Here is a 22,450-nt window from a genome sequence, read left to right on the forward strand (position 1 = left end):
TTGTAAAACTACTCCAATTTTCATCCATAATCACAAAAAATGAATTAAATGAGTGAGAGAATAGAAGTGTGTGAGAGAATAAAAGAAATAATAGAGTAGAATATTGGGATATGTTTTAGGACAAAGTGTTGTGTGTTTATATAGAATTCTAAAAATAGTGCCGTTGGATATAACCGTTGGAAATGTTAAATGTGCTTTGAGCTGGAATTTTACCGTTGCCATAGGGACCACATTCAATGGATTACACGCATCATACATGTGATGCGTGTAATCTCCATGACACTGGCTCCAATGGCGAGCCGTGTCATGGAGCGGTGTAATGGCTCCCCATTACACCCCCATTGGAGCTGCCCTAAGGGCAGCAAGGGGCACACCGCAGAACAACTATACATTACGTCAGTTTTAGAGATTTAAAATTGAACTAGCACAAATTGATTTACTTGATAAACATGAAATAATTTCTTACAAAAAAATCATGTGTAAATTTCTATACACGACATATAATTTCCAGACAAATATCTTGACTCATAACGGTGATTAAAGTTAAACCCACCCATACTATTGAGTTGTCATAAAAAATAAAAAAAAAAGAGCTTCAAAATTTGCGGCACGTCCAATTTGTTAAATCTCCAAAAATTTAACTATTTAAGTGGGCAGCTGAGCACAGGAACTGTGTTTCCTTGGTGTCCATGCAGATCCGGGAGCTTGTGCAACTAAAATATTTTCCTTCAGTTCTTAGAAACCAGAGAGTTGACAAGGTAACAACTCCTCCATACTAGCTCTGTGGAGTGTAAACTTAGACACCATGTGGAAACAGAAACAGAGGAGTCTTATGGATTCTTCTGCTCCTCTGATTATACTGCTAATGTTGCTAATGCTGTTGCAACTTCTGGCTGTAATGGCAATAGCCAGAGTGGAGAATTTTACAAGATCAGACTTCCCAGTTGACTTTATCTTTGGTGCCGGCAGTTCAGCATTTCAAGTCAGTGGTTTCTCCGTTTCATTTGATTTAATTCCTTCACACCTAGTTCTTTTTCTGGAACAGGATTAGTAGTTATAGTGTATAATGAATAACATGAATACGGTAACATGATAATCATATGCATATGTATAGGTAGAGGGGGCTGCCCGTGAAGATGGAAGGACGCCTAGCATTTGGGATACCTTCGTTTATGCCAATAAGGGTAAGTTTGTCGAAAAATAAATTTTTTGGGTATGACTATTGGGTACCAATAGTCATAGGTTTTAGGTGTTAGCTTTTTTGAAAAAGAAAAAAATTAAGTGTTAAGAGAAATGACTGGGCTTCAAATGGTGAGTTGGACGAAAATTAGGTATACTGAGACGAGTTGGCAGAAGTTAATCAGAAAAACTCAAATTTTGTATTTTTTAAAGTTTATTTATTGTTTTGTTAATTTGTAACTTAGGCTTTAATCACCAATAAAATGTTCAGGGCTTTCTCATGGAGCCTCCGGAGACATAGCTTGTGATCAGTATCACAAATACAAGGTAAACATTTCAGTCATGTTTTAGGCTTTCTGGCCTAGTGGTGGCATTGGAACTTCAATAGCAAATCTAACTTCATCTAATGGTGTTCCTAAATAGCTCTGCTGACAATTAGTGGAAATTATCTCCTAAAATGAATTATGTGAGGTGGAGATTGAAAATATTCTATTGCTGAGAGACACATGGGTGAATTGTGCAGGTGTACATGTTTATAGTTAGTATCTTTACTTGTTTTCTTAGTATCGACTTCCTTTGTTGTGTTAGTTTCTACATTGTCCTGAGCAGTTGGAAAGACCAATGGCTGTGGCATCTGATCCCCCAAATATGAGACTTAGTTGATGATTAGATGTTTGTTAGCCTGCCCATCTTTTGATTTTTTATAGTAGTGGAAAGTAATTGGTCTTCTATGAAATCCGTTTTTCTAATGGTTAATATTTGAGCATAGAAGCTTTAAGTTAAGCTATTTAAACTTTTTAATTGGCAGCAGATTGTTACACTTAAAACCAGAAAAAATGAGATATACTTTTATGCTTCATATACACCAAAATTAATTGCTGATAATATCAGATATTGAATCAAATTCTTATCTCTCTTCTTTCCACCTCTTCCTACCAAAGCTGAACAAAGGAATCTAAAGTAGTTCTCAACTTTGTGACTTGGTTGGTGAACAGTGTCCTTTTATATTCACTATTATCCCAAGCAGATGAAGCATCTGAATGTCAACTTTGTAGTTTGTACGTACAATTACAAATGCAACCTGTTCTCTTTTCTGATAACAATTCTTTTAGGGCATTATATAGTTGTTTTACTAAGAAGCAATGCAACAGTGAGCAGCAGCATAGCTGGACGTTGCTCTATTCAACCAAAGACAAACTCGTTAAGCAAAACAAAACAACCTGCTACCATTATCATCATTATTATCACACTAAATGTTCATGCCTCGGCTATTCCTGATTCCATCCATATGTATCTCGAACATCCTGCAGTATTACCGAATTCTGCCCCGTTAGACTGGTACTTAAATGTATTTGCTGGTTGAAAGGTGTTACATTGTTAGTTACGTGGATCTCAGTAGCCTGCTACTTGAATCTTCTTAATGGTATAAAAATTTTTGTGGATATTAAGTGATAAAATCATTCATTATCTTGTTAACATAAGGATGCAGTTCACTTTAGGAATATATCTGTTTCAGGAAGATGTTCAACACATGGTAGACACAGGTCTGGAGGCTTACAGATTCTCTATTTCCTGGTCAAGACTTATTCCTGGTATGTTGAGTTCTACTGTACTACCTATACAAGACCACTGCACACTTTATTTCTTTCTTCTGATACCTTGTTTTATAATTTCTCTTTTCAGATGGAAGAGGCCGTGTCAACCCCAAAGGTTTAGAATATTACAACAATCTTATTAATGAACTCCTAATGCATGGTAAGCTTATCCTGTACAATGATTAAGCACTTCTAGGGAATCCGCTCATGGATAATGACATCATATTGACAAATCTTTATCTTCCCAAGAACATGGAGATAAACTTCCAAAATGCTGTACAATCTATTCAAATTTCTTTCCATCTTAATGCGACTTTACTGTTGGACCAACGCATAGGAATTCAGCCACATGTCACGCTTTTTCACTTTGATACCCCTCAAGTTCTTGAAGATGAATATGGGGGATGGCTCAGTCGGAAGATAGTGTAAGTATTTAATATTTGTACTTTGATCCATTCACATTTAAGCTTGTTTTATATATGATTTATATTGTAAAGCATAGATGCTTATTTATGGTATCAGATCTAAACACTTATTTGTTTATTATTTCAGGAACGACTTTACCGCCTATGCTGATGTGTGCTTCAAGGAATTTGGAGACAGGGTTCTGTATTGGACTACCATAAATGAGGGTAATATATTTTCCATTTGTGGTTATGATAATGGAATCGGACCCCCAGGGCGCTGCTCTTTTCCATTTGGACTGAACTGCTCTGAGGGTAATTCCATAACTGAGCCATATATTGCTGGTCACAACATGTTGCTGGCACATTCATCTGCTGTGAAGCTATACTACAAAAAGCATAAGGTATTACTATGATATCCTATTTCATAATTTTTTTCACATAAACAGCAATCAGTATCTTGAAAGCTCTACAACTGCGATTGAAATATGATTTTTGTCACATTGATCCTAATGAACTATCGTTTTTGATAAACTCATAGTCCATGTCCAACCATATACATCTCTGCATGTACAGAGGTGGCACTGTGGTTAATAAGTAATCATAGATGGAAACTATTATTAGTTAGTGGTGTTAACTGAAAAATACTAGAGATGAATTTACAGAGTAGGTCAATCTTCCGATTCACTTTTATAGAGATAGGGATGGAAATGTGGCTTGAAGTGTCCAAGCAGATATTTAGATGCTCGTCTACTTGCTAATTGGAGTCATTCTGCTATGTGCTGGCTCTGGTGTAGTCATTTACATTGAAAGAATTCTGTCCTTAAACATATCTGTCGCCTCTTCGATTTTAATCAAGGAAATCACGATTTATTCTAAGATAAATTATCAACATTTAGTCAGTTTGCATTTGTCTCATAGGGAAACAAAATGATTGATTGCAAGTGCTCCTGGGACTTGGTTTAGTTGGAAGAATAGAAAAATAGCTTGGAATAGAGACCAAACACGCTTCAGATCACCTCTGGGGATTGGAAAATGGGCAGCTTAACAGGTCTGAGAATGGAAAGGCAATTTAGTAATAAAGCGCCCTGCTTCTACTCCCACTAATGTGTGTAGTATCATGCAGTTTGATCATTGAGTTCCCACCTTGCATCTGCCAAGGACATTGATGCTTTTGTCTAGAATTCATATAAGTGGTTTCTTTTTGATCTTCATATTTGGAAACATATGATGTGAAGTCAATTAACAGATATTGAACCTCTATATCAGGCGACTCAACGGGGTTTTGTGGGACTAAACATCTATGCTTCTTGGTTTTCTCCATATTCTAATGCTACAGAAGATATAATTGCAACTCAAAGAGCCATTGATTTTTACATTGGTTGGTGAGTTGTGAATCTTTGGTAGATAAGTGCCTATTTCACCATCTCTTGTTAGCAGCAAGATGCTTTCTGCATTTTTCTGCTTGAAGTAAAATATAAGCTTGCTTTATCGTATATCCACTATTTGACTGCAGGTTTCTCCATCCAATGGTGTTTGGAGACTATCCTGACATCATAAAGAAGAATGCTGGCACAAAGATTCCAGCACTTACTCCGAGTGAATCTAGGCTACTTAAGGGCTCATTTGACTTTATAGGGCTGAACCATTATTCAACACTCTACGTCAAGGACAGTCCTAGCAGCCTTAATATGAATATCAGGGACATAGTTGCTGATATGGGATTAAGCGCTCTGGGTATGTGTCGCACATGTGCTGTGATCTTGCATTGTACTTATTCCTTGCTGGAATCAACTGATCAAATCCTTTTGCAAAGCCTTGTTTATTAGTTCTATGAGAACTAGTTTACAACCTTGGATTCAACTCCGAATTCTAAGTGCTTCTCCTTCTTTCAAAAATCTATATCTCTATGTTGACTTTTGTTTCCCTATAGATATTGTGATTAAATTTACTTATTACTGTATCTTTCTGTTTTTCTTTAGTTGAGCCAGAAGATGCATCAGAAAATCAGGTTGGGATTAACAGTTTTACTTCAAGATATTCTGTTCTTCATTTTCGGTCCCGTGTTAATTACCATCGTGTTTGGGACAGAATGATGATACATCATCCAGTCTATCCGGAATTCTGGAGTATCTCAGGAATGTATATGCCAATCCACCTACTTATGTCCATGAAAATGGTTCTTTCTCTGTCTCTCTCTCACGCATATCTGCCTTTGCTTGGATGCATTAACCTGTATCTTTTCTGGTCATTTTCCAAATGTTTCTGTACTAGTGACCTGATTCTGACAAATGCTTACCTCCGATAGACATTATTGGTACTACATCTGTCATTTCACCAAAAAAGAGAAATGAATTGATCACTTAACCTGCGAACCTAATTATACCACCACTAAAAATATATTGCTTGAGAATTATCATTTCCTTTTGGATTTGTTCCTCTTCGTGGATATATATGCATGGTTTTAGCTCTCTAAGTTTCTAGCATTAAGTTTAGGGTGCTCTTGTACTTTGTGCAACTTTTTTGGCCGGCTGAGCTCTGCCACAAATGCATTCTCATCTGATGAATTTATAATCAGCAGATGTTTGCAACTATCTAGCTTATTTCTCTTGCTCTTTTCTTGTTCAATATGATTGCAAATAGTTTCAGATTCTCGTGGCTTGACTGTTTTTGACAGGTAAAGGAACTGAGCGCAATGGAACACTAAACGACACATCAAGGGTGAAATATATGTATTCATATATCAGGACCTTGCTTGATGCCATAAAGTAAGCATGTGCAACATTGAATTAGGGTCGCTTCAACTGCGTGTTTACTGCTATTTGTATGAGCTAAATTTTACATATTCCCCATGTTTTGAGATTTCAATTTCTTCATTAACTATTTCACAAATTATTCTGCCAAAAATTGGTCATCGAAGCCATGCAGCAAGGAATGTTCTGCTCAACTTTTTAGACTAAATGCATAAGGTTACTGTATCACTGAAATTATTTCTGAAATGACTTTTCTCACCATTTTAAATGTCGACTTTTCTGACCTCCTCTTTTTTTTTTTGAATCTTGAAATGTTGGGAAGAAATGGATCAAATACAAAAGGGTACTTCCTCTGGTCTTTGCTAGATGGTTTCGAGCCAATAGGCGGCTATACAACCAGCTTCGGCCTGTACTACGTTGATTTGGACGACAAGCAATTGAAAAGATACCCAAAGCTCTCAGCACACTGGTACTCCAATTTCCTCAAGGGAAGAACCATCAAACCTGATGAGATAAATGAAGTTGTAAATGAAATCTTTGTCTCTTCGACATCGAAAGCCTCTGATCAGTGATGACTAGTAAAATCCTTGCATCATTTCTTCTTTTTCTGATTCTTACTTGCACGACTTCGTCTTCCCACGCCTCCGTCTTCCCACGCCTCATTGTCTTTGATCATTTTGCGCTTATGGGGTTCTCTGTTCAAGTTATGCACAATGTATTTAGTAACTGTGCACGAACTGCACCAAAGGGTAGTGCTAGGATCTGTTTTAAGTATGCCAGTAAATTCTATATGGATTGGATCATTTATTTTGAAGCAGCTTTATATGACAAGGGTTTCAGTTGCACTAAAACATGACAGGAACATGCAAATTTGTACAACTCAAACTGAGAGCCTGAAAGGCTATGGTATATGGGTCAATTGTCCTACCCAGCATACAGTACTGTCAACTAACTGGAAACCCTTCTCATTCGACAGAGGCCTACTAAGTGATTGGTATTAATTGGTATTGGAAATACACAATTTCCCTGGATTGTCTTGGATTTCTCTTTTGCTGGAACAGATCGCCTTTCGTTTTAGGCAGCTTAACTGATCAAGAACACTAATTTTACTGATCAGGAATTCAAATTCAAGATCCTCAACTACATGTTTACATTTAAGAATAGAGCAACTCACGCACCCGAAAAGAAGATAACTTCATTGAACTTTGATTTGTATTTCCACTATACTGATACACATAAAGCTTACCTCAAGTCAATTATTGTTTACAATGTTTGCCCTGCCAAAGTTTTTGCCCCAGCTTGAAACATCTCCCTAATATCATAAAAATCTTCAGTAGCCTGATTATGGTAATCTGGTAGGCATATATGGCGAGAAATTTCTAATTTTGTGATGAATTTTAAAAAAATTCTACAAAAGGGGTGGTTTTGGCAAGGGGTTCCGTCCGGGGTCTTCGCATTCGTGAAATGCGAGCTCAGTGATCCAGTAGATGAAAAACAAGGGGCATTATATTTCTTTGGTTATGAAGCATTAGAGTCTTATCATATATGCAAATGTTGATATGCTGTTTGCGAATATGGACGTCCAACTACTCTGTTTAAACGTGCAGCATGTATTTCAGACATTTCAGAACAACATTAGGGGGTCAATATAGTGTTTAACTTTTGTTCATTTTTATGTATTTGGGAGTACAATTATTGAATTGTATTTAGTTTTTGTAGCAGGGTACGAAGTTCAAAAACTTACGTCTACATGAATAAAGTTTTGACGCAGATCTCACATTTCTCTGTGTGTGTTCTGTAGTGTAGCATAGCCCTCTATATTTACATGGTAAAGTTATTTGTTTTCATCATATTTGCTTATGCAGTTTGTCATCTATAAGGAAATAAGGGAAAGGTTTAGCAACCATCTTTGGCTTGATGTTTTGTCCAAATGTGATTTGCTGGAAGAACCTCCTGTTGTCTACGTTACAGAAGATGTTAATTGTGATGACTATGAGCTGGCTAAATATCGGAAAATGGGACCTGATGGAGCCTTGCGCGTGTCAGTGAAGAGTGAAATGGGACTTGATGAGGTAATCTTCTGGTCTTCTTTTATATGCAGCTCTATGTTAACTGAGAAGTTAGAGAACTCTTGAAACCATATGGGTCGCATGAGCTCAATGAGCTCGCATTCGCGCATTTTAGGAATGCGAGGTAGGTGAGCTCGCATTTCCGGAATGCGAACACCCTATTTGTAGAACACTCTCCAAGAAACGTCCTCGTTGTAGAATTCCTTTTTTTTTTCATCATAAACTAAGAATTCACCCCATATATGGCTTGCAATAAAACCATCGATACAAGCAGCTTCTCTATCTCGAGCATTGAAAATTCAATTACGTACTTACCTTGCCAAGGAATAGTGTTGGTAGTATTATTGTGAATGCAATTATGTAGCAGCAAACAAGTCGCAGAGAAAGGAAATTGGGAAAACGACCATTTTGGTGCCTATTTTAGGGTCTTGGCAAATGTGGTCTCTTATCAATCAACTTTAACAATTTAATCCCTCATTCTTGCCAATCTAGAACTCAAAACAGAAAATTTAAAAAATTCTGATGGAATTGGTTACGTGTAGGGCATGTGGGCCTTTAAAAATGACCAACATAGGTCTTCTTTGATATTCCAATTCAGCATTTAAATTTAATCGATTTAGATCTTAATTAACATGTTCAGACGTGTTTGATAATGAAAACTAGAACATGTGAATTAATTAAGTAGCATTAAATTTTTTAGACAAAACTTGTTTCAAAAAATAAATGATAAGTTATTCATTTATTACTTGATGTGGATATATACTTAAATTTATCAAATTTAGTACTTAACAATTCAGTAATTTAATGGGATAATGCTGTGGTGACTTATCATCACTCACTTTTGAATATTTTAATGATAAAATACTGGAAGAGTTGGTTATAAGCGATCCCCACTGTCTAGATTAGTACTTTTAGCGACCATTTTGTTACGGTCATTTAGGTTTCCAAGTCCTAGAAACTAGAAAAATAAGGTAAGGAGATAAAGTAGTAATTTGACAATAAAATTGGTAAATTTAGCCATAAAAACAGTAAGCTTTAATATCTTATGAGAATTACCTCGTCATTGCAAAAAGTTACTTACCATTTTTGCAATGAAAGTTACAAATTCTTTCACTAATTTTACCAAAAAAAAAGGTGTTACATGTCCTCTTAAACCATCTCCACTTATTAAAAAAAAAATGATTACCACTCCTAAGAAAGTAATAAGATCTAGATTTAGATGCCTCTAGTTGAAAATATGGGATATTCCCATGAAAAGTTTTTATAATGTAAAATGGTCATCTTGTTTATTCTTGGTGGTATTATTGATGAACTCATATAATTTGGTATGTAAATTGGAGAATCAATCAATTTTTGTTATAGCAATGACAAGGTTTGTCTTTTAAAGTACTAAGTTCTAATAAAATAAGAAAAAAATAAAGGTGCCAAGATGCTCTTAAACTTGATGTTGTTTGAATCCAACTCTATAGAATTTTTTTTTCACTATTTTTGTTTTTCTAGGTGCCTTTCCAAAATTCCAAATGCTTGAAAATTTATCCAACTTTTGGTTAATGCATAGAATATTAAATCTCTGAATTTAATATTCCAAAACAATTGTTTATATGGTATGCTCGATTCAGTTAAGATTGGTTCAAGTATTAATATTTTGGTAAGAGTGAAATTAATTTAGAAAAGTTTCCAAATGCGGAGGACAATAAATGTGAGTTTATATATTCACATGATAATTAATGAACTAAGTTTCTGATTTTGTAAATCAATGAACATTTTATCCATTTTAGCTATTAAGTTCCATTTGCAAGAATAACTTAAAAAGAAACTATCCAAAACTACTAGTAAACTTTTCCAACAATTTTAAAATTCAAAAACTCTAAAAGAATTTGGATTATCACAATACTTTCTTCTCCAATTTAAAAAGAATACATATCCCCAACAAAGCACCATGTACAGTAGTCTATCAACACAATAAAAACTGTTGTAATAATTGTTTATTAAATAATAAATATAGGTATTGAAGATGTGATACTTCTTCTTTATATTTGTGCTATATATTTTACAATTATTTTGAAAAGTAATATAAACTTTATAAACTGAGGGAATTTTAGAGTATTCATTTAAATTTTTTGGTCAAGTCTAAGGTTTAGTTACAAAAAATGTGAAATCAAGGGAGGTAAGTGTTTTTGAAATATTAAGAAAGTTCAGTGAAATTGTCCTAAACCTTAGGGGAGATTTATGAATTATTCCTATAAAATATATATTATATATAATCATGTAATTAATTATGAATTTGGATCAAGCCCAATTTGAATCCAAAACTCATATAACAGCGTGAAATGAGATTGAGCCTTTTAATATTAGCCCGAAACCTAAAAGTTTGAAACCCGAAAATCTATATAATTTGTGAATCGAACTTAAGCTTGCTAAAGCCTAGACTCAAAAAGCCCAATTGCACCCCTAATTAAATTTCCTCCTCCAGCCTTCATGCAACTTGAGCGGGAAGTAAGAGCGCACGGGGCCTCGCAAGTGCCATTTCGCGCAATTTAACAAAATGATGGTGTTTTAATTGGATTTACCAATGACGTCGTTTTGAGACCAAAAAAAAAAGCAAAATGCTGCAATTTTGACCAGTTCCATTAGTTCATCTCTGTTAAGCAAATCCAAGTTAGGAGGTGAAGAAATTCTTAAATTTGCCGAGAGGAAAAAATGCTGCGGTCAGATTTTGGGACGAATAATGAAATAATTCAAGTTTTAAAAAAAAAGTGTTTTAGCGCCCATTTACTAGTGTTCTCCCCTTCTTTTTCATGTGCTACTTTCCTCTATTCGTCCACCTCAAAAGTAGAAGAATTGTGGCAAAAAGGATCAAATTCCAATTGCAGGAACAAGGGGTATCCAATAGGGGATGCAGCGACCGCACCAAAACAAGTTTTGCTATACAGAAGAGCAGCGAGGAAATCAACTCATCTCCAGAGATTCAACAACAAACGTGGTGCTGAAAACAAAGGTAGGCATTGAATCCTTTAATATGTTGGACACCCACATGGAAGAGTTTGTAGTAATAAGAACAAATGTTGGTGGGGGAACACCTCTAGCTTGTTTTTTGTACGGCGCGAGATTCGCATTGACAGTATTTAAGTAGAGAACTATACATGAAAACATAGAATTTCTAGGTTGGGGTCATTAAATACACAAATGTATTGAACAATCATGTTGGATTGACCATGCCAGTACATCTCTTAATTGTGAATGATGAAGACTCTGTTCACTCAACAAGGAAAGCCTTCACTTGCCGTCATTATCTTAAAAGTCAGGGAAAAGCTAAAAATATAAAAGCCGTGGCATGTGCACATGTGGATGTACTTACGTAGAAAATTCGCCGTAATAGAAAAATGGGTAACCAAGATGAAGTAAATCCTGTACAAGCAAAAAAGCTAATGAATGATAATGGTGGTTCAACTACTGCGTAAGTTGTGAATCTTGTGATGAGTTTTGTTTGTTATGGAGTTAATAAAAGACTGAATTGGTAAGTTTGTGTTATGTTATGCCTTGGCGTAAAGAAACAATTGGTGTGTGTAACTAATTTGAAGCTTTGCAAACAATTATGGGAAATCTAATGCAGTAGCATTCTTGCTGAAGAGATTGCTGAATTTTAAGGTGTATTGTAAAACCATCACTAATGTAATAGTATTTTTTATATGAAATTCAAGGAGATGGAGGTCGTGGAGGATAATGGATAGTAGCTCTTCAACTACAACATTTTGAGTGTTGGAATGGAGTTTGACTTTGAACTTGATGCCTACAATTGCTATAATTCTTATGCTGCAATGACGGGGTTTAGTGTGCGAAAAGAATATGACAACAAAGACAAGAATGACTTTATTACTTCAAGACAATTCACCTGCACAAAGGAAGGTAGCAGGTGACTGGACAAGAGAGACTCGAAAACTAAAAGGCCTCATGCATATACAAAGATTGGTTGTGGGGCAAAAATGGGTATTGTCCAAAATAGGGAAAACAAGTGGTATAGGGTGTTGCACTTTGTTAGCGAACATAATCATGGATTACACCTACCAAAATGTCGTCATTTGATTGTTTCTAGAAGAAAAGTGACTAAAGCATAAGGGATTGAGGCTAAAATTGCGGAGGATTCTGGGTTATCTCTGAAAAAATCTTATGATTTCATGACTAAACAAGCTAATGGAAGACAGAACCTTGTATGCATGCAGGAGGATATCAAGAGGCACTCAAGGATTCCGATGCAAAGGAGCCTAAACTATGGTGAGACCGGGAGTTTGACGTGGTATTTCACACAGGAGCTTGGCTTGAATCCTTTATTTGTATATTTCTTGCAAATGGATTGTGAGAAAGTGGTGATAAATGTATTTTAGATAGATGCAAGGATGAGAGTTGATTATTCATGCTTCGGGGATGTCATTACATTTGACACAACCTATGGGACTAACAAGAACTACAGGGCACTCGAAGTGTTTATTAGCTTCAACCATCATCGCCACATGGTTGTTTTTGGTGTGGCCATCTTGTATGATGAGACTATAGAGTCATTTACATGGTTGTTCTAGACATTCCTTAATGCAATGTCAAATAATAATCTGAGGATGATACTTACAGATCAAGACCCTACTATTGCTGCAATCGTTGCACAACTTATGCAAGAAACCCATCATGGACAATACATCTTTCATATTTAGTAGAATTTTGTGAAACACCTAGGAAATCACTTCAAAATCAAGTCGCTGCTTTGAAACTGTTCATGTACTACATGCACAAGATAGAAGATGAAAACGAATTCAGCAGTGCATGGTATGCTATGCTTGTTGAGCACAAGGTTGAGCACAACAGTTGGCTAACAGGTTTGTTCGATTTGATAGAAAAATGGGCAAGATGCTATACAATGAAAGAGTGGACTGCAGGAATGCGAAACACACAACTAAGTGAGAATTCCTGAGAATTCCAATGCTGAAATTAAAACCCATTTGAAAGCTAACCATGATCTCTTAAAATTCTTTACTCACTTTAACAATGTGGTGGAGAAGAGGCTGCAGAAGAAGGCCACTATAGAGTATGAGGCAAGATAGAAGTTGCCAACGCTTGGCTTGAAAAAGTCATCGATGTTGAAACAGGCTGCATCCATTTACAACGCAACCAGGCTGAGTTCCATAACGAATACGACGAGTCGAGCGCTTTAGTTGCTAAGCAAAAAAGTAATAAGTAAAGAGGGTGTTGTGTACTCAGTCAGCAAATGCAAGAGGGATTATTATTGGTTAGTCACATATAACTCTTGTACGAATGACCTATTTTACAGCTGCAACAAGTTCCAATCGATTGAAATTTTGTGTTTCCATGCTTTCAAAGTCCTCCATACTATGGATGTGAAGAAAATCTGAAATGTATACATTCTTAAAACATGGACACGCAGTTCTAGGAATGGCATGCTAATTGACGGTAAAGGACTAGAAAGTCACAAAGAACCAGAACTGAAATGTTACAGCAATACAGATTATTTTGCCCAAACATGATCAAGGTTGCTACAAAAGCAGCAAGCTGTTTGAAGGCAACAACACTACTTGTCAATGGTATTGTCAAGCTCAATAAGAAGATTGAACACATTTTGTTATCCTGCACAAGTTCAAATGAAGGTGTCACAACAACATTATATAATGCTGCCGAGAATGGTGACAATGCTGAAATTGGTTCTGCTCTGTGCATCAAAGAAAAGGGCATAAAGAAATGCATCATCAATAATAGAAAAAAGAAAATACAGAGTTGGATTGATAAGCATGGCAAAAAGAAGTACTAGAAAAGAAATGTGGGGGATAGAACTATAATAGTATACCACTGAAACTATATACAATACATTGATATGAACTGCACAATGATATGTTTAGTACAAATAGGGATGTTTTGCACTTTTGACAGCCTAAAGAAGATGCAACTCCACAGACCACCTCAGAGAATAACAAGAGGAGATGCTTCTCCTTGTACAGTTCCATTTTCATGAACATCCTATCATCCCAAGTGAGTGCTTGCACTACAAAATCGATATTTAAGTGCTATATGACTGTTTGCGCTCTCACCGAGTGAGTGCTATCACAGGTCATAACAGTATAATCAAGCAATCGTATCGTGTAGGATTTAAATAAATTGTTATTATAGATTTTGGTGTCTTGAGAAACATCTACAATTTTAATGTTGTGTGTTTCCCTTATGCACATTTACGTATAAAATTGGAGTATGTTGGTGTGAAGTATTAGCCAGCAGTAGGTATGGATACGTAGATGATTCTTCCAATTGAGGTCATTTTTTGATACAAGACCCATCCATAGAAACCTGCTGTTGTGCCAGCCAATTGCTAGATAATGCTCATATTGGATTGATGGAGAGATAATGCTCATAGGTTTCAAGTTCTTGCTACAATTGCTAGAGATGTATTAGCTATTCCGGTGTCTATTGTTGCATTAGAGTCTGTTTTGAGTACGGAAAGCGGTGTGTTGGATTCTTTTCGAAACTCTTTAACTCTAAGAATGGTGGAGGCTATAATTTGTGGACAAGATTGGCTTCGCAAGGGTAATCAACCAATTGATTTGGAAGAAAGTATAACTGAACTAGAAGAAATGGAATCGGGTAATACTTTTCATATATTGTTATCATTGCATTGAAAATTTTCATTTGAGTTTCAACTTGTGCCAATATGTTTCTTGGCTGCTTTTATTTTTGAAATTTTTTTTTTCAGGTTTGACAAAGGAGCATTCTATTATTAATATTGAAAATTGATGATTTTAAGAGTTACTTGTGCTCCTTAATTGAAAATTGTAGAAGGATGAACCTTTTCTATTGATATTCAATGTTTTAATTTATATTTTCAGTTTAAAAATTTGTTCTTGAAATACTTTTGAGGTTGTTGAAACATTTTAGAGATTGTAGTTTTTCTTGAAATTTTATTGTATTTGTTGACATTCAAATTCCAAAACTGATGGTTGAATTATCTCGTAGTCAATATTATGAAATTGGTGATGAAACTATTGGTATTGTTGTCTTGGCTGATGCATTCCTTAATTCTATGCCACAAACACGCAACCTTTGATTCAGACTTGTATCTTGTATGACTACTTTATCTTCTAAGATGTAAGTGTCAGGTTATTTCAATCTTTGGTGTATTTTTGCATGTCTTCAAAATGGTATGATAGGTAGATGACAAATGTTGTTATTATAAGTTACAGATACCAAACTTGGTTATATATTACTGGATATTTTTATAATTTTGGTTAAGAAATCATGAAGGTTAAGAAGTTTCTTAGTAAGCTGTTTTTTTTTAATTGGTATTAGGGGCGGGTACCCTATGACCTGCCCCTATTTTTCGAGTACTCAAGGACAAGCGGAGTAGATTAGAGTAAAAAAAATAGTGACCCAATATATTAGGGTCGGGTTAGCCATTTGCCACTCGGGGCGGGTACTCAAATTGTGCCCACCCCTACTCTCATCCATCTCATTTCAAATACTTCTAACTCGTACCCGTTCTACCCAACATGTAATATATTTATTTCTATCTGCCTATAGCTCACAATCAGTATAGAGCCAAGTATCCGGATGCATAAAGGATTAAACCTTCGTAAACACTACACTGACCATCTCCTTTTTATAAACTTGGAATCCACAAGCAATTCTGAATTGTTCGCTCGATTTCTGGACACTGCCATGACATGTGAACAAGGAAGCCTATATTGCTGTCACTAGCTATAGGAGTATGTTTTATCAAAATACTTTATCGTTTGTGTATTATCCTATTTGTCATCCATACATTAGCCTGTAATAATCTTGTATACCTCTAATGAGCTATCAAACTCCACAATCCTGTGGAATCCCACTTTCTGATCAGAATTCTTAAATCGACGCCATATGTTTGGGAAAAAAGGATTACAATAATGTCTAGCATCTTTCCTCCTTGTTTTAAATAACTCAACTGTCTGATGAAATGTCATATCAATACAAATATGAATTGACAAATAACGTGCCCCTCTAAATATATTGTTATAACTTTCGGATATGTTAGTGGTAAGAATACCCCAACAATGCCCACCGTCATGTATCAACCACAAATTTTGAGTCAAATGTCAGACAGATAAATCCATGTATCTAAAAACCTGCTTCTTAGTTCTCGCTTGAACTCCCGCCACTTGTGCAAATGTTTAGTTTTTCTCATTGACCAACATAACCTTTTAAGGTGCGTACCTTTGAAATATGTCATCAAATTACTCTTAACATGTTGTAGGTAAAACTTATGAAAAGCCAAAGGTTCATTTTAGTAGTTAAACTCCATTATGGCATGAATATGATATCATTATGACGAACGAAAATTATACCAATAGGATACCGATCATGGACCACATGATATCTAAATTGCTCCATGAACCATGATCAACTGGAAATAGTCTCCTCATCGACTATGGCATAAGCAATTAGAATTATTTTATTATTCACATCTTGCATAACTACAAGTAGTTTGACCTTGTATTCACCATGTAAATGAGTGTCATTAACATATATAACTGGCCTACACATGTAAAAGGCATCAATAGCCGATCCAAAAGTCCAAAATATAAACTTAAATGTCATGACATGATCTGTATAGTTCGAATGAAGTACCAGATTTTTTTTCTAAGAAAGATTCACCTTCAAAATTTTCTTAACATAACTTATTATGTTTTTGACTTTAAATCCAGAATTATCTTCAATGCTACGAATTATGTGCTTAGCAATCACTAAAGAAGCGAGGGTTGTATTGCTGTTACTTACTAAGTCACCTAGATAGTTATGGTCATTGACTCATTTGGTTATTTACCACAATCCATGAGTCTTTGATAAGGCAACCCTAGGGGATGACCCTCCTAGAACCTCCCAACCTTGTAATATCAGCGTTGGACCTTTTTTCCCAATGAAAATTGAACTCGATTGTTCTCATGAACTCAAGACCTTTGACACACGAAGGTAATCAACAACCTTAAGTAAATAAAGATGGATGAAAAGACACCACGATTAGGGAACAAACTAATCGATAAAGTCATATTTGAATCCTAAGCAATGAATTCAAGAGTAAGTTCGATTAAGAACCTGAAGGAAAATTTCTCACGATTTCTGGTTGTAATATTCTGTCCCTTTACTCATACAAGAGGTGCCTTTTTATAGGTTAAAACTAGGGCAAAATCCGGCCCACATAAACCTGGAATAGGAATTCGGTCCGCATAAAGAGCCAGCTCTTTAAGACTTCCCGATAAGGCCCAATAAGTAATAAAATACTCAACGACTAATAACTACTAAACTAGACAGTCTTAAAACAACTACTAACTAAGCTAACAAGTATGAGATCATTTCTTCACTTCAAACGTACAAGTGAACAAAGTAACTTCATGGTCCATCAAATCTTCAAACTTAGCTTACTCCTTACTTGTATGGTGAATGATATCGGCTCGCAAAACTTCCTTCACTCTCTTGGATCTTAATCTTGTCATCGGACTGCCAATGTGGACCAAAAGATTCTTGACCCAAGGTTGAAGTTGTTGCGCACCCATATCCACATCATTCCCTCTTTCCTCGAAAAGATTCGTCCTCGAATCTTCAAAGTCTCCTATTGAAAGTGATTTGTCCACAAATCGACGGTGCGCTTAAAGAACAGTAATGTTGGAAATAGATGAATGACTACGAGCCATGTTGCATGTCGTTTGGTCAGTTTCGGAAAGTTCTCAAACAAGGACATGCGCCAAGATAGGAAAGAACTTGTGTAAGGCATGTTAAAATCTCAAGTGGCAATCGAAAACTCTCTAATATAAGGTAGCATACAATAGAATTCCACTTCATGAGGGTTACTCGAACTAGCACAAGTTGAAGTTGACAAATTGAGCACTTGGCCACCAGCTTTTGGCGGAGTGAATAAGCATGAAAGATCACCACCTTTAGTTGGAATAAGCACAAAATCAGGTTGTAAGTCTTGAATCAAAACTGGAAAATTGTGGACAGTTTTACAACCTACAAAAACAAAATAAACTTCAACTTGAAACAAATTAGAAATTGGGTAAAGAAGTAATGGTACATCATTAACTAAATGGTAAGAAGGTATAGAACAAGTTTTAAGTGTTAAAACTCCCTTTGCCACTTCATTATTCCTTTCACCAATTGATTCAACTTAAGAAGGCATTGCTAGCCGTTTACACTTTCTTTCAAAATCTTCATAAGAAATACAAATGTTAGGATGGAAATTATACTCGAAAGAAGGTAAAGATGATGAATGAACCATAGGTAGAAAATGAGAGTCAAAGTTTGGAATTCTCCCTTCATGGTTGGTTTGAATTGGTTCCCCTTTAGAATGGACAAATTTGAATTGAAATTGTTCCATGAGGTGTTCCCAAATAGATTTAATTCCTAAAAGACAAACTCCATGGAAACTAGTGAACTGTACAACTGACTTTGGAATGGAGCATGGCATGACTAACTTCACTTGACTTTGTTTAAAAGGTAAGTTCGTTAGAAAAAAATAAACCCTCACATTTTTGCTCAAATTTGGCTCACTTTCTCTTTTTTTTTTTTTCCTTTTTACCACTCATCTCATCAGATTTTTCCATCTTTTTATCTAGCTTAACGCCCTTGATTGTTTTCTCATTATCAACCTCCTCAACAAATGGTTCAATAGGATGAGATACTCCTTTGTTGGGAATAGGTTCAGCTACCTCCTTCTTAGAAAACTCACTTTGATAGCATCCATTTGACTCCATTTGTTTTTGGTGTAGAAGACGTTAATATGTCTCCCAACATGACTCCTCATGAGGTGATTCAACTCTAGGTTTAGGCCTAGAAAATGTTGAATGAACCTTCTTTCACCTCTTGTATAAACCGGCTTTAAAGAGGTAGATTGCATGGAACCCCTCCTCTTAAGAGATTCGTTCTCTTACTGGGGTTTATGTTTGTGTTTCCTCGCTCCCCTTTGGCTTTCCCTTGATCGAAATGAGATGTTAGAATGATATCCCTCATCATCCGCATCATGATCAGCATTCTGAACACTTGAAACCCTATTGTGTGTATCTCCGGTACCTCGCATCTCAATGGCAGCCAACCTGTCGGATATTTGTGTCATCACAACTTCATGTCTCTTCGCTTGTTTTTGAAGAGCTTGGAGCACCAGTTTGAGCGACATGTCGGTCTCAGACGGCTTAGGCATGTACCCCTCTTGAGACATATTGTCCAATCTGTAAAACAAGTGTATCCTAGTCTACCTTACAAGCACTCGTGTATCACTCAAGGAAACACACTCACTCTCAATTTTCCTTCTCGAAGTTCTTAAAACAACTCAAACTCTCAAAAATTTCAGAATTAATTGCCCTATAAGCAAGTAACAAGACACAAAGCAGAATTTTGCAAATCTTAGAAAAACTCTACCCGAAACTAGAATTTTTTTTTTGAACTGCTGTTTTTTGCTGAGTTTCTGGTCAATATTTTAGAGGGTAAGTGGTGCTTTTGGGGTGCTCAAATAATGTACGAACCAGTCCTCAAATGTCAGTCAAATCGGCTCGCAAAAACTAGCTCAACCGATTTTAGAAATTCAAGAATTTAAAGGCGGTTTGGCTAAGGTGTTTGTGGCGGTTTAGGTTTGATTTTGGAAACTGATTTGGAGGTGTTTGGGGTTGGTTAGGTCGTTTGGGATCGTTGGAATTCAGTTAAGATTGGAGACTCAAGAATTGGAAACCAATCAAGATTTAAAGACTCAAGTTTTGGGAAACTAATCAAGATTTGGAAACTAATCAAGAATTGGAAACCAATCAAGAATTGGAAACTCAAGATTTGGAAAACTTGATTTCCTTTGTATGAGAGCCGATTCCTTCTCTTAGTTTTTTTTTTTTTTTTTGCTTCGGCTCTTCAAAGAACACAAATTTAGGTCACACCAACAAGTTCAAGAAAACGGATGAAAGGTTATGCAAATTCTAAGAAGGCTCTAGTTCTTGATTTATTGTTCAAGAACTTTCAAAATAAGACTTGGTGGTCCAAGAACTTCAAGAATTTGTTCAAGAAGCTCAAGAACTTCCCCAAATTGCGTTGTGGTGTTTAGGGTTTGCAAGAACAACAACCAATATTCAAGAAATAGGCAAAACATAATTTCAGCAATACTCAAAAGAAAATTCCAGAAATACTCTAGTAACTTGGACACTAAAACAATATAAGGTACGTGACTCTTCTTTGTTTTTGTCTTTAAACCCTAACAATCCAAACACAAGTATAACAGACTCAACAACTTGGAAAGAAAACACAAAAAGACAACACCCAAACAGATTTTTTTTGACTCAGATGAACAGTAATGTGAACAGTACGCTACAGTAACGATGAACAGTATTTTCGGTACAGTAACGATGAACAGTAATTGCTACAGTTTTTTTTTTTGACAAAAGACACAAACTAACAAGATATGAACAACTTCAATTGAAAGAGAATTAACCTGATGCTCTGATGACCAACTGATAAGGCAACCTTAGGGGATGACCCTCCTAGAACCTCCCAACCTTGTAATATCAGAGTTAGACCTTTTCTTCCAATGGAAATTGAACTCGATTGTTCTCATGAACTCAAGACCTTTGACACACGAAGGTAATCAACAACCTTAAGCAAATAAAGATGGATGAAGAGACACCACGATTAGGAAACAAACTAATCGATAAAGTCATATTTGAATCCTAAGCAATGAATTCAAGAGTAAGTTCGATTAAGAACCCGAAGGAAAATTTCTCACGATTTCTGGTTATAATATTCTGTACCTTTACTCATACAAGAAATGCCTTTTTATAGGTTAAAACTAGGGCAAAATCCGGCTCACATAAACCTGGAATAGGAATTCGGTCCGCATAAAGAGCCAGCTCTTTAAGACTTCCCGATAAGGCCCAATAAGTAATAAAATACTCAACGACTAACAACTACTAAACTAGGCAGTCTTAAACCAACTACTAACTAAACTAACAAGTATGAGATCATTCCTTCACTTCAAACGTACAAGTGAACAATGTAACTTCAAGGTCCATCAAATCTTCAAACTTAGCTTGCTCCTTACTTGTATGGTGAATGATATCGGCTCGCAAAGCTTCCTTCACCCTCTTGGATCTTAATCTTGTCATCGGACTGCCAATGTGGACCAAAGGATCCTTGACCCAAGGTTGAAGTTGTTGCGCACCCATATCCACATCAGTCTTCTTTTTAATTGTTCTAACACACCAGTCGCATATCGAATACGATGAGGCGTTTACAGTGGTAGTGCTCCTATCAAGTGCAGAATTGCATTTGGCAACCCACATATTACTTTTGCTCTTAATAATCTTGAATTCCTTATTATGATTAATGGATCACATCCTAATAGTCCTACTAAGTTGTTGCTTGCTTTCAAATCTCATATGTAGCAGTATATTATTATTCTCCTCACTGAATGTGATAATGAGCTCCAAGTCACCTTCATCAGTAAGGTCATCATCGTCTGTGCTTCCATGCTCGGAGAAGAATGCCAATTTGATTAAAACATACAAGAGGTTGCCATAAGCAATGTGTCGTGCATTATCTCCTCACTCAGTATTTGCATTTATGCTGCCATTAAAGGGTTGTTAGGTCTCGAGATCCATTTATAATCCATAGGTTTCATGCTCCCCATTTGAGGCGCTAGCAGACACATCTCGTGACTCAGACTCTTTTACATCTTCGGTATCAATTTCTGGATTATTGTCTCCCTCTGAAGCAGGGAGCTTGCCATGCCCACTGATATATACTTCATCTTCAGCTGTTCTAGGATGAATTGGATCTGGGATGGACTCAAAGCCATAAGAAAACAAATGATACTAGAATTCCGAATCTTCAAAACTTTGAATCGAATCAAGACCGTAAGCATATTCAACATTACCCCTGGGCCTTACTATGATCCTTGGTCCTGATGAGTCACTGGCCAAATCTCCCTAGGTATATTGGGAAGCCGATGTTGTTTCCAGAACTACTGTACTAGAATGGGATCGCAACTTTGTTGGATCCATGCTTGCAAGGATAAGTGACATCATCAGACCAACATTTCTTGTTGGTGGAATTAATATGATACTAACTCTAAGAATTTGGACAATTTTCTCGTTCTCGATATTCAGTTCTACTATATATGGAACTATTTCATTCCATAGATCACACAATATGTCCAGAATTTCATCATCCACCACAGCGAAAACATTTATAAGAGGTACGTCCACAAGGTTGGCAAAAAAACAAATTCAACTTGAATATCCCCCTATCGGCCCCCATATATTGATAAATTTTGTCAACCAATTTCTCATATCTAATTCTATGCCGCAATGTGACTATATGCGATACGCTACTCGATCAACATGTTTCGAGACACATAGCACGATTGCCCAAGGATCTAGAGGAATTACTCAACCGTT

At 36.1% G+C, this 22,450-nt stretch overlaps 1 protein-coding gene across 2 annotated transcripts; it reads left to right on the plus strand.

The window, feature by feature from the left end:
- The first annotated feature begins 662 nt into the window (after positions 1 to 662).
- LOC113761630 (beta-glucosidase 11-like) lies at positions 663 to 6,972 on the plus strand. 2 transcript variants are annotated; one of them, XR_003467152.1, is made up of 13 exons: positions 663 to 982; positions 1,115 to 1,184; positions 1,451 to 1,506; positions 2,696 to 2,771; positions 2,863 to 2,934; positions 3,112 to 3,199; positions 3,327 to 3,582; positions 4,448 to 4,563; positions 4,695 to 4,915; positions 5,161 to 5,189; positions 5,270 to 5,357; positions 5,856 to 6,509; positions 6,791 to 6,972. XR_003467152.1 is itself a non-coding variant. In XM_027304700.1 (12 exons), exons 1-12 carry the CDS (start codon positions 806 to 808, stop codon positions 5,948 to 5,950), a joined length of 1,344 nt encoding a protein of 447 aa, XP_027160501.1. In that variant the 5' UTR covers positions 663 to 805; the 3' UTR covers positions 5,951 to 6,782. The 2 variants fall into 2 exon arrangements, 1 of the variants encoding a protein (XP_027160501.1); XM_027304700.1 differs by lacking the exon at positions 6,791 to 6,972 and having other exon boundaries at positions 5,856 to 6,782.
- Positions 6,973 to 22,450: the final 15,478 nt, after the last annotated feature.

This window comes from Coffea eugenioides, chromosome 2, assembly GCF_003713205.1.
Source record: "Coffea eugenioides isolate CCC68of chromosome 2, Ceug_1.0, whole genome shotgun sequence".
Classification (NCBI taxonomy): Eukaryota; Viridiplantae; Streptophyta; class Magnoliopsida; order Gentianales; family Rubiaceae; genus Coffea; species Coffea eugenioides.